The following is a 13366-nucleotide window of genomic DNA, read 5'->3' on the forward strand; positions in this document are numbered from 1 at the left end:
ATCCAGAAACAAAGCAACAATCGATGGAATGGCGACACTCTGGTTTTCCAAGACCTAAGAAGTTTCGTGTCCAAAAATCTGCTGGAAAAGTTCTTGCTTCAGTTTTTTGGGATTGCCATGGAGTTCTCATGATTGATTTTCTGGATGAAGGTAGAACAATAACCGGAGATTACTATTCGACATTACAGACCACTCTCCGGTAAAAAATTAAAGAGAAAAGACGCGGAAAGCTATCCAAAGGTGTTCTGTTATTGCAGGACAACGCCCCTGCACACAAACCTCATGTTGCCATGCAAAAAATTCGTTATTTGGGGTTTGAATTACTAGAACACCCCACTTATTCACCAGATTTGGCTCTATCCGACTAGCATCCCTTTCCTCAACTGAAAAAAAGTTCAAAGGTCGTAAATTTTCTTCCAAAGAGGAGGAAATAAAGCAGTGGAGGTCTGTTTTGCAGAGCAAGAAGAATTTTTGTTTTGAAAGGTCTAGAGACGTTGCAGGTTTGCTGTATTAAATGTATCCAATTAAGAGGAGAATATTATGAGTAAGAATTTTTCAATATATCCTCGTATGTTTAGATCGATTTTCATTTCTTGATTTCAAATCAACAAAAAAGGTGAAAATTTCCAATAGAACCAAAGGTTGTTGTCTTCTGTAGGACATTTTGGATCAGTTAACTTTGACAGAACCGCTGAAGGGCACACAAATGTTGGTTATGTTCACGTTTTAGTGATTTCGAGTAGTTTCATGAATTCTTATTGGTTTTCTGAGGAAATATCGTCCAGTGAACATCATTTATCTTTCACTGGCGATATACAAGTGTTATATGATGGGAAATCGACTATTATTGAAGTTTCTTGATCATAAAAAATGTCATAGATGGTTTGTTTGCCCCTCAGGTGACATCAATCCGAAATGCCTCATTCCGAAGATACAGGTTATGTTCCATAATTATTTTCCGCGAAATAACTTGAATAAACTGGTACCAACGTAACATTGTCAGATTACGATTGACCGAAAGTGAAAGTAAAAGGCAAAAGCAGTCAGAGAAAACGAGCACGGACTCCTCTTGCGTTAATTGGACAACGAGTATGACACTGTGGGTTACCACCGAAGACAGACAAGATATGTGACATATTTCAGGCGCTTGTGGTAACACTGACAGCTGTAATAAGGACGTTAATAGACCTAACCTAACCTGAATGGGAAGAAGATCAGAAGAGCGCACCGGTTAACCCTGATTTCATACATATCTGGTGCTCCATGTCAGGTCGCGTCAGGCAACGTTGTCAGTTCTTTTGACGAATGACGAGATATGAGAACTTCTGGTTGAATATCCCCATTCGATGAGTTTGAGTAATCGATTTTGGAGGTGCAAATCTCAGACTGTCCAGTACGACAACAATTCACATCATTAACCGTACAAAAACTCATAACTCATAAAGGTGGATAATTAATGTTGAACATCAAGGATTTTATGAAATTCTCGGTCGTTTTTCATCCGGTTCAAATCCACCTGAGGGGTATTATACATCCATTGATATATCTCTGGTCGGTTAAAAATGTTCTCAAAAACCTACATTGCAAGAGAAGTAGCTGCTACAAACGCAAGTCTTTGAAGAAATAATTTCAAGACATAATTTTCTCTAAGGCTTGCTATAAATAGAAATAAACTAGACCTAGACCAATAGGTTCTACTCCATAATTCATCGAACAAATAAACTTGATTTCTTGGTATTGACCATTTAGACAATCCCAAGGTAGTTGAGGGACTATGATCATAATTACATTCGCGTAACCAATTTTAATTTGGAGGAATCATTCAAAATATCACATGGTCTTCTGGTCAACTAGAGACAGAAAAAAATAATCATTCAATGAACTTGTTGGGCATATAGCCAGAAATCACTTTAGATTCGGCAACATCGACCAAGAATCAGTTCTCATTTCTCCGTGTACCTCTAGCCTCGATTCCTGAAACTGGAATCGTAAACGTGAGGATTGCTGTACGGCGAAGTTGTAAAATAAAAATTGTTGCCACATGTTTCGCCTCATTAACCGCGTCTTTTTCCATAGGAAACAAATCTCTTCGCGGTCTCAACTTTAATGGGTATATATCCCGAGCGCCAAATCAGCATCTAGGTTATCTCACTCTCGTCTGTTACGATCGAAACCGCTCGCAGTTCCATTCATCAAATGATTCTTCCAGTTTGTTGAACCCAGAAGTTTACAGGAGAATTTTTTTACAAATCTGATATATGTTATGTATGCGGGTGTATGCCATATGGCGTCATATTTCTTGTTATATCACAGATACATCACGAGAAGAGCTCAGTTACATAGCTGCGATATAACAGGAACATCCTAGAAATTAATTTCATTCAGCTGTCTGAAGAATTCTAATTTTGAGATGCATTTCAATTTAATTTCAGTGATAGTTCACCCACGTATTTGTTCCATTAATGATACATAATTGATACTTTTGATCGGTATTTCACAAACATTCTTCTACAGCCTCCACATTCATCTTGACTCATTGCAATGATTATATTCTTTTTATATGCGAAACATTTGAAACCAATCACTTTTTTCGAGAATAAAACCACTTATACGCATGTTTCATATTTGTAACATGGATGTCACAGTGCTCAACAGCGCAAATAAAGCACAGAGGCCTTGAAAGTTACCTTCAAGATATTTGGGGGTTACAGACTATAATATCTAATAATTGTTCTTAATTCTTCCCAGAATAGGTACATGACAGCTCACCCAGGAATGAAAATATTGTCGCAATAAGTCACACAGTGGAGTTTAGGGCCCAATAAAGTGTTTTTCGAAATCTGTGGTGCTTGTGAGAAGTACAATCGTGGCAAATTCTTATACAAGAAAATATTTGAAAGTATGAACGCTTCGGGTCAGTGTAAACCCACGTGGTCGATGCATTTGAACGTTCTAAGTCCAAATTCGAAAGGAAACCAATAAATCATCACCAATTAACAACGGTTCGACGCTATGTCCCAAATTTCATAAGTCTGTTCATAATATTGGCTAGCCCCTTTTGTTCGAAGCGTGTACGTTCCATCAGATAAGATCACTAAGAGTGTTTCGATAGGAAACGCATTGGTCATGATCAGTTTGAAGGTTTCGAACGTTTTGTAATTAAATTTCTTCAAAAACACTCGAAATGATGGGAGGTTTGAATGATGTAGTGTGGGACTTGTCTGGGGCCAGCGTGGCTATAATGCCAAATTTCTCTCAGCATTGTTTTTATTGAAGTTTGGCACAGGGCATTATCCTAATCAAGCAGCAGTTTTTTCTATTGCATTCGAGACTTTTTTTCAGACTTGGGACTCATTGAGTGATGTAGTATTTTTACTGAGATCCCCAAAATAGAAGAACCAGATTAACTTTATGCAAAGATCATCTGGAAGACTCGAACTTTGTTTTTATATTTTTTTCTTCCCTCCTTCTTTGTCTTTTATCTATATTCGAGATGAGTGTTCAATATGTCATCTATGTAGAAGAAATAATGTTACGACAGCTCTATTTCAGCTTCTCCCAGAACCAGTACAATAAACATTACTTTCAATAGTTTCAGAAACCGTTTCGAACCTAAATCCCCACGTCTAGAGAGCTAAAAATGTGAGCTCAACATCGTGCCAGCTCCTTTCTCTCAGGCCAGCCGACCCACACATATTTCGAGTCGATCTTCGTGCGCCTAACGATCGCAAGGAAAAAAACCTATAGGAATTAACTGTTTGACGAATTGACTTTTTCAACTAATTAAATAAAAACGAGGCAGTTCAGCTCCGATATTCTAGCATGGCGAGGAACAACGTATAATTTGCCCCCTCCACCACGAGAGGCCGGTGGTGAGGATAAGAACTCCTCGACCATCAAATAGATATTTTTCAGCATTCTGACACTCATAGGATGCTCGCAATATTTCATTAAAGCCTAAGTAGGGAAATATTTTAGAGCGAGTTCCGAGGTCTGTGTCATTAATGAGCAAATAATTACAGATCCGACTTCATGATACGGACTTGGGCCGCGGGGGTTTTTCATTCTTCTTGTTTACTTAGATGTATACCTCGAGTCGAAAGAAACCTCTTAAACTTCATCTATGGTGCGAGTTTGACGCTGTGTGAGATCATGCCTCGTTATCAAATGATACCACTTGAATTAAGCATGATGATGGAGTAGTTTGGCCAACGGTAGAAGGAGTATACCTAATAGCCGCTACGATCCACTTCTTGTGCGTGCTCTTTACGTACACTCGGCTTACGAAAACAATGGAAGGAAATCATCAACGGAAAATAAAACAGGCGGCTAAGTGTCCACAGAAGCATTTCGACGTGTCGCTGAGGGACAAACAAACCATCTATGATCGCAAACTATTAAATTGTCAAACGGATTGGATTGTGATCAGCTTATGCAACGGTCGTGCATAATATGCATTATTGTGCATATCTGCTAGATTTTGTTAAGTGAAAGAATGAAGTGGAATTTGGCGACAGACTTTGTTAATAACGTTGATAAGAATGATCATCGAATCGCAAAGGCCGTAGGCCCGAGCAACGGACGAAAAGTGAATCAGCCTGTGAAGGTGGATCTCCTGGCCCATACTAGTTTCTTTATTGATATGTTAATTTAGAGCACAAGAAATCAGTTGTTTTCTAGGTAGATGTCTCTTGCGATAGATATCTATCGAACAATTTCAAATCTATGCTCGTTGTAAAGATGACAATAGCGAATACTCTCTGACGAAAATGAGGTATTTTTTATGAAATATCTTTGAGACGTCACATTTTCAAATAACCATTTCAACCGTTTCTAAAAATTATTTTAAGTACTTGAAAACGAAAAATAAAAATGGGTATTTAAAATTTAAAGCGTTTCGTTTCTATTGCACAAGTTGGCAACATCGACTGAAATATGCGTTGATAATAAAGGACAACAAATACACTATCTAAATGAGATAGACAAAGATGGCTGTGTGTGAAGTCTGCGACGAACGAGGAAGGTCGTAAAATTTTATGGGATTTTTATGGCCAGTGAGTACGCGCCATATGATGGCTGTAAATCAACAGCTGTTATTTTATAAAGAAGCCATTGTTCTTTTTATTTTCTAGTAGGCGCTGTTGCCAAGTCGTAAACTAGAAACGAAGCGATTTAAACTTTAAAACCTCATATTTGAAGAATTATTTTCGAATAAAACAAATTCATCTGCTGTTTTTTGTTTGGCCCCTTGTTGCTGTTAGTTTCAGGACGTTGAAAATGAAAACCAACACATAGAAAGTTCGGTATAGTTTTTTCTTTGATGAAGACGAAAATGAGATGCAAGCGACTGAAGGTTTGAATGATGTTTACATGATTTCGATTTTGCAACTCTGTCAATTAGGTGTAATTTTGGTTTCGTTCTTTTCATTCGGGTATTTTGAATGTTAGAGAAATTAGAGATGAATCTCAAACAGGTAAAATCGTATTGATCAGCGTGTTAGCAGTCGTAGCACCGCTACGATAGGTAGCGATAGACCATAAAACGTTTTAAAACCATTTACACAAAGCTTTAAGCTCGATGAATCTACTCAAACGGTGGCCAAAACAGGACTCACTACCAGGAAAGTGGTAGGAGTGGAAAGGAATAATTTAGTATAAGTTGCTTCCACATGGACAAACACTGAAATCAGATAACGAGTTGATCGTTTAAAGCTGGCGATTGATCAGAAACGGCAAGGGTTGGCCAACAACACACACAAGTCTCCAGTGAAACCCTAGAAACACTAGGAGATTGGATGCCTCGTTGGATGATAAGTTTTGATGCATCCAGACCTGGCATCTAGCTATTACCACGTTTTTCTTGCATTGCAAAACTTAGTGAAAAGAAACTGGCATCAATATAAGATTGTGAAAAGCAAACAAGAATTTTGTGCCAATAGGGACAAATACCATGAGGGAGGCATTATGAAGCTACCTTCAAAATGGCAACAAATTCTAGAACAAAACAGTGCATCTATGACCTAAATCTCCCAATCCGAAACATGTCAAATGAAAATCTAACCTATAATCTATCAATTCGACGAAAGAGATGGCCGACTGAACATCAACGCCACCTACAGCGCCAAAACCGAAAAACGCCTAGGTTGCAACCGTGTCAAGGTGAGGTCAAGTAACAGTTAGGTTTAATTCCCGCCTATCTAAACAGTCTAAGATCCTACCTTGAAGATACATGAAAAGCAAACAAGAATTTTGTGCCAATAGGGACAAATACCATGAGGGAGGCATTATGAAGCTACCTTCAAAATGGTAACAAATTCTAGAACAAAACAGTGCATCTAAGAACTAAATCTCCCAATCCGAAACATGTCAAATAAAAATCTAACCTATTATCTATCAATCCGACGAAAAAGATGGCCGACTGAACATCAACGCCACCTACAGCACCAAAACCGAGGCCAAAACCGAAAAACGCCTAGGTTGCAACCGTGTCAAGGTGAGGTCAAGTAACAGTTAGGTTTAATTCCCGCCTATCTAAACAGTCTAAGATCCTACCTTGAAGATACATGAAAAGCAAACAAGAATTTTGTGCCAATAGGGACAAATACCATGAGGGAGGCATTATGAAGCTACCTTCAAAATGGTAACAAATTCTAGAACAAAACAGTGCATCTATGAACTAAATCTCCCAATCCGAAACATGTCAAATAAAAATCTAACCTATTATCTATCAATCCGACGAAAAAGATGGCCGACTGAACATCAACGCCACCTACAGCGCCAAAACCGAGGCCAAAACCGAAAAACTCTTAGGTTGCAACCGTGTCAAGGTGAGATCAAGTAACAGTTAGGTTTAATTCCCGCCTATCTAAACAGTCTAAGATCCTACCTTGAATATACAGCGTCCAACAGCCTCGTTCTCAGCCACGGTCACGTTGTAGAAGCTCTGATCGAAGATCGGCTCGTTGTCGTTGACGTCGTGTATCGTCACCAGCACTTTGGCGGTCGACGACAACGGCGGGAACCCGTTGTCGGTCGCCACCACCGTCAGCTGCGGCACCGGGTCCGTCTCACAATCCACATTCACTCTTGTCGTTATCAGGCCACTACGCGGATCGATCTGGAACCACGACGAATGCGTTTCCGGGGAATCCCTGAGCGTGTACAGCACCGCACTGTTGTCGCCCTCGTCCACGTCGCTGGCCAGCACCTGGACGACGCTGGTGCCGGGATCCGACACCTCCATCACGTTCGCGTGGTAGACGTCGCGTTCGAATTTCGGCGGATTGTCGTTTATGTCCGTCACCTGGAGGTTGAAGATCTTGGACGCGTGCAGCGGGGGGTTCCCCTGGTCCGTGGCCACCACCTTGAGGGTGTAATTGGGCTGCATCTCCCTGTCCAGGGGCATGGAGACGATCATCAGGTAGATGATGTTGTCGCGCGTGGTCAGGCCGAACCTGCCGTTTCCCCCGCTGAGGGTGACGTTGACGTTTGAGTACTCTGTCTTGGAGTCGGGATCGTTAACCGATATCCTGGCCACGAAGTCGCCCTCCTTCGCCGATTCGCTTATCTTGGGGGTGGCGTCGTCGCTCAGGAAGATCACGTTGATGATCGGCTGGTTGTCGTTGACGTCCGTGACCTTGATGGAGACGAACGTCGTGGTTTCCAGCGGTTGCAAGCCGTGGTCCCTGGCCACGATCACCAGTTCGTGCAGTTCCTTCGTCTCGAAGTCCAAGGGTTTGTTCACGGTCACCAGGCCGGTGGTTGGGTCGATCTTGAACATGTTGTCGCGGTCGCTCTGCCTCCTGTTGATGGAATATTCGATTTGTCCGTTTTCCCCTGAATCGTTATCGCTGGCGAACACCCTCAACACGCTGGTACCTATGGTAGCGTTCTCTGGAACTGTGGCGAAGTACCTGGTTTGATTAAACACCGGCTGATTATCATTGACATCTTGTATGGTTATATTGACCGTCATCTCCCCTCTCAAAGGCGGTGTTCCACCATCTAAAGCCTCAATGACCAAGCAGTACGTAGGCACAGTTTCCCTGTCCAAATACCCGTTAATCTGCAGATCCAGATACAGCACCCCATCTCTTTCCCTATGCGAAGACAATCTAAAAGCGTTATTAACATTCCCGGAAACTATATTGTAACGCTGGGTATTATACAGGTCCAAATCCAGATCCTTCGCAGGATTCAAGGTCCTCTTAACATCCTTGGGCGTGTTTTCCGAGAACTCGATATTCATAACCTTCGTCGGAAAAGTGGGGGCGTTATCGTTCTCATCCAGAACCTTCACAATGACCTTGACGTTGTCCCCGCTCAGCGGTATGGCCACCAGGGAGTAGCTGTTCCTCGTTTCTCGGTCCAGTTGGACCTTGGTGCGGATCTCGCCGGTGTTCTGGTCGATGTTGAGGTCGGTCTCCACCGCGCTGCCCACCGGTACTATCAGGTAGGGCGGTCCGGAGTCCGAGGCTCCGTCTCCGATGAAGCCTATGCGGGTGCCTATGGGGGCTCCTTCGGATATCTCGAGGTTCCTTATGTGTTCGGCTCCCGCTGAGGCCCAGACGAGCAGCAGGCTGAGCCACAGCATGATCGTGAAGAGGTAGACCATCATCGGGGCGGTTTCAACATCCTGCAACAACGGGAGAGAGTAATATCATATCAGGATAGATGCGTCAGGGTGTTCGATTCGGTGAAAATTGGGATATGTATTCATCATATTTTCCTGTACAGGGTGACAATTTGAAAACTTGCCAGTCCAATTATGTCACGACAAGGATGATTTCAGAGCATAATTGTAAGCCGAAATCTCCTCAACCCTAGGTGTAGCGGTTATCACCCCTCAATTCTTAATAGGGAATAGGGGGTGAGCTTTACCTCAATTGGAAGACAATAGTATTATGTAGAGGGACATATTGTGTTCCAATTGAGGTTTAGTTCACCCGCTATTCCCTATGAAGAATTAAGGGGTGATAGCTCCTACACCTAGGATTGAGGAGATTTCGGCTAACAATTTTGGCCAAGATATGTCCCCTCCCTTTAAAAATTGACCTGTTCCGGCTTTTTCTTTGAAAACATCCTTGTCGAGGCATAATTGGTCTGGCAAGTTTTCAAATTATCACCTCCTGTAACTACTAATCAATAAAAATCAGGACCGAGTCGGAAAAAAATGTTATAAGAAAAAAGTGTTTCTTTTGACCTCAAGAATAAACTTTTAAAATATCTGTACGAGTCAAAGACTCGTCCTGTATATATTTTCAAAGAACTACTTCTGTATTTAAAATAAGGAAGTTATCGTTTTTTCCATCCTCATTACAAAGGATGAAAAAATTTGATAGTATCATAATCACAGTGAAAAAGTCTCCGAAAAAGTAAAGTAGAATGTTTTTATCGTTTCCAGTTATTTTCGAAAATAAAGAAGCTATGGCACTTTCAAGAAATGGACAAAATATCAAATTTTGGTTATATCTTCGAGACAAATGAAGTTATCGTGAAACGGTTTCCACTAATGGACTTTTCACGAAAATCGAGCCCAGGACTCGACCAGAAACAGCCAAAATCAAGCAATTTGGGATACAGGGGTTGGCAAAATTCGTTTTCTACTGAGGGGATCTCGAGAACTATAGCAGCTAGAAGAAAACGGATGACACATTTCCTAGCTCCTTTCAGAGAAACAAAGAATGGTGAAAACTATAGCCTGTAGCGTTTCTTCGTTTTTGAGTTATTAGCAAAAAATGAGATTTTGACGATTTCGAAAAGTTCTCATAACTTTTTTGTCTTTGAAGTTACAGATCTGAAACTGAACCTTCTTCAGGCACTTTTTAACTAGAATCCACTGATGAGCTTAAAATAGTTTTTCATTTCGAATCATTAGGCGAACTTTCGTTTTTTCAAATGCAAACTTTTATTGAATTTGTGATTTTTGAATTGGAAAAAAAACTTTTGTCGACAGATTATACGTATAAAAGTACAATTTCAAGGTTCAGATCTGTAACTTCAAAAACAAAAAGTTATGAGAGCTTGAGGAAATCGTCAAAATCTCATTTTTGTTTATTACTCAAAATCTAGAAATGATAGGCCGGTTCTGTTTTCAGATTCGAATTAGTCGGAAAAAAAGAACTTGAAAATGGCTGTACAAGTCAAAGACTCTCCCTCTTACTCTCCCTGCATTATAAACATCCCTCTCTGACCCATATTCGATCGATTTCCGATACGGCGATCTGTCGCACGATGTAAAAAACGCGCGGAAACAGGAACGTCCGACGAAACCGCATCCGGCCGGTCGTATGAGAGCAAGTGTGAAAAAGTCACGTGATCGAAGTATTATCCGTCTCGGCACCTTCAAAGAATCCGGTAAATTGAGGAACCATTACAAACATATTTGGAGAGAGGGCCCGGACCCTGCCAGGTTCTCCCGGCCCCGCTGGAATGTTTTCGGAGATGGTAGTAGCACCTGATTCTGGTTATTAGCGGCTCTCGGCCACGGGGATGCTGGCCGGCCGCCTCAGGGGCGTGCGGTCAGGTCGGGGTGGTTGGGAACGTTATGCAATCATTAGGAAGTGACGCGAAACTGCCTTATTCGGCTTTGAGAGTCGACTGAGTGGTCCTTTCTTCGTGCTTATCGGACTGTGGATAATCTGGTCGAGTTAATTAGTGTCGGGCGATCATCGACTCCGTCAGTTTCGTGCCTATTCTAACGTTGACATCACCGATTTACGACAGTTCTCTCCAGGTCTGTCGTTGAAATCTCCCACTAGTCACCTCGTTTCTCGGGCTTATCCTCCGTATTTCTCATCCTGAATATTCGATTAATGATTTCTATTGAATTTTCAACAACATTAACTGAACATACTAGGGCAGATACTTGATAAAAATCCATCAGTAAAATGACTCAGCTGAATTCAGTCTTTCGACTTATTTAACAGATTTTTCCTCAGAATACCTCAATGAAAATCTTCTCAAGTTCTTTCCCGATATAACAGAGAATTTAAAGGTTGGAAACTCGTTAACCTATTCAAGATTTGCCTTATTCCAGTTAGAAACGCTGTTTAATTTGGCTCCTAAACGGAATTCTTGTAGAATTCAAAATATAGATTTTAGAATCCTATTATTATTTTTGGGCATTTTCGATGTGTCAATTTATTTCATTCGAAGCACTTCTTGAAGAATAAATTGAGTTGAAAAGAAGCCTTCTTTCAGCCTGAAAGATGAATTAAATATCGTATGTTGCTCGCAAAGCGTTTCTACAGAACCAAATGATTTTTTCTCCTGAAAATTTGGAAACTTTTCATTTCAAATGGAACCCTTTATATTGTATTTCATTTTGGGATTCTTTGAGAAATTTTAACTACAGTTTATTTGAACTTCTCCATACGCAAACCGCAAGATTCTTGAGGTATTAATTCATTTGACGTACCTAAATATCGTTTTGAATGATTTATTATAACTTTCTACTGATAATAGTGACAGCGGTGAAAATTCTATCATACAGAATAATCTTTAGATTGTACATGTTGTCTAAGTTAACCAAAATGTTTCTTAGGGAAGTTCAGAATATTCTTTTGAGTGACTTTCAATCACTTAAACTCATTTTTCAAATATAACAGCCTGTGTTTTAATGGACCATCAGATGAGACCTAATTCTAAGAATTTTCGAGATATAAGGGATTTTTCGAATTTCCCTCATATGGCATTTAATGAACATCGACTGTAATAGCAACTTTGGTAGCAGTGGGAGAAATACGAAGAGAGACAGCACCTAAAAATCTCTCTAATGGCAATTTTTATAACTTATCCCACTAGTTATGTACAAAACCAAACATGGAACAGGTGTCACAGATGGGCCATCCTACCAGTTGTTTTCATTATGAATATTGTTATGCAACTGAATATTGTGTATGTATAAAATCACTTGTAACTCGAGAATCCTTAGATTTGGGTAGGTGAAACATTGCAGACACTTTTCGTCTCACCTAATTGTCTAATAACATATAGGATGTTGTATTCGAAAAAATGAATTTTTTCCTGATCTACTGTCACTTTTAGTTAGAGCCAATTCTGAACGTCCTCGAGAAATATTATCATAATTAATTTAGTCAACAAATAAAATTTAAAGAGCAATCTCTCAGTACCTATATGATTTATTTTCTCCGCAACTATCCCAGCTAACGTCATGAAATTTGGTGTACTATAATTTTCATTAAGGAGCTCCAACTACAACTATAAATATGTCGTGAAAATTTCAATCATGTGCGTCTCAAACAGGAGGTTTCGGGAATAAACTTTTTCGTACCACAATATTTCTCAATTTTGTGGCAACATTCTGTAACCAAAATACAAATTTTGAAACTTCTCATCATCGAACAGTATATAAATCAATTTCAGGTATAGAATGCACAGGTGAATCACTGACCACCAATTCTAGAACATCCTATATCTGCTTTTTTTACATCTCATTATTTGTCAGGGTAAAATATTCCTGAATTCCAACTTCTAATTGAATCTACGTTCCTTGCTTTTCACAAATTTAGAATTAAACCCCTTGAAATGAAAGAAAGAGCCTTGTGTGAGAGAATATTTAAATCGGTGGGAAGATAACAAGTTATTAAATATTTTGATAAAAACTGGTTTCGAAATATTTGTGATAGGTAGATGACACAGGTGAGACAGAGTTTTTTAACCTTAATCGATGAAACTACTGAATTCTTCGAGCTAAAACATTGAACGACCAACCAGAATCGAAACAATTACATCAGAGTGCTTGATAAAACGTTGGACTTGGATTAAGTATTCATATTGCCCTAAAATCGACTGTCTATGACGCAGAAATTTTATCTTAGTGTCTACATCCAGACATGCACTTGTATTGCTTCTTATCGCTACATTATAAAGTGACTAGAGCTGCGTACAAGAATTTTTATTAGAAATTCAATCTTTATAGTCGTAAAGGTGGAGATTTAAAATTATTTAAAAGCATTCAGGACGATTTGTTCCCAGTCGACGTACGTCACTGGCGGGTAACAGATCCGTTAATAATTGGCGTAGCTGTGGAGAGATTGTATCCAAAAAACAAACGCCGGTCGTGTCACGTCCCTCCATGGTGATGGCAGTCGCCCAAAAAAGACAAGATAGTGCTTTGTTCTCGCACCCGATGCATGGCTTAGGAGAAATCGGCCACAAAATTGCTTTTTCTAGCGTTTTATGCTTCGTAAGCGGCCGTTCAGGGTGAAATCGAGAAAAAATTGGGCGGATCCATAATGGAAGTCATTTTTAAGCTGACACAAAAAGTTTAGTAAGGGATCATCGTAGACGGCTTGTATAGATCTCTTATTTTATTTTATTTTTCGTGAGATAAATTATAAAT

General features: G+C 40.0%; 1 protein-coding gene across 1 annotated transcript in view; it reads right to left on the reverse strand.

Moving 5' to 3' along the window:
• LOC123309167 (protein dachsous) overlaps positions 1 to 13366 on the reverse strand; it is a 283358-nt gene that overhangs the window by 266445 nt on the left and 3547 nt on the right. Inside the window, exon 2 of the mRNA XM_044892135.1 lies at positions 6887 to 8635. Coding sequence (XP_044748070.1) covers positions 6887 to 8617 — 1731 coding nt within the window. The 5' untranslated portion in view covers positions 8618 to 8635. The remainder of the gene's footprint in view (positions 1 to 6886; positions 8636 to 13366) is intronic.

The sequence above is a fragment of the Coccinella septempunctata genome, chromosome 3 (assembly GCF_907165205.1).
Source record: "Coccinella septempunctata chromosome 3, icCocSept1.1, whole genome shotgun sequence".
Classification (NCBI taxonomy): Eukaryota; Metazoa; Arthropoda; class Insecta; order Coleoptera; family Coccinellidae; genus Coccinella; species Coccinella septempunctata.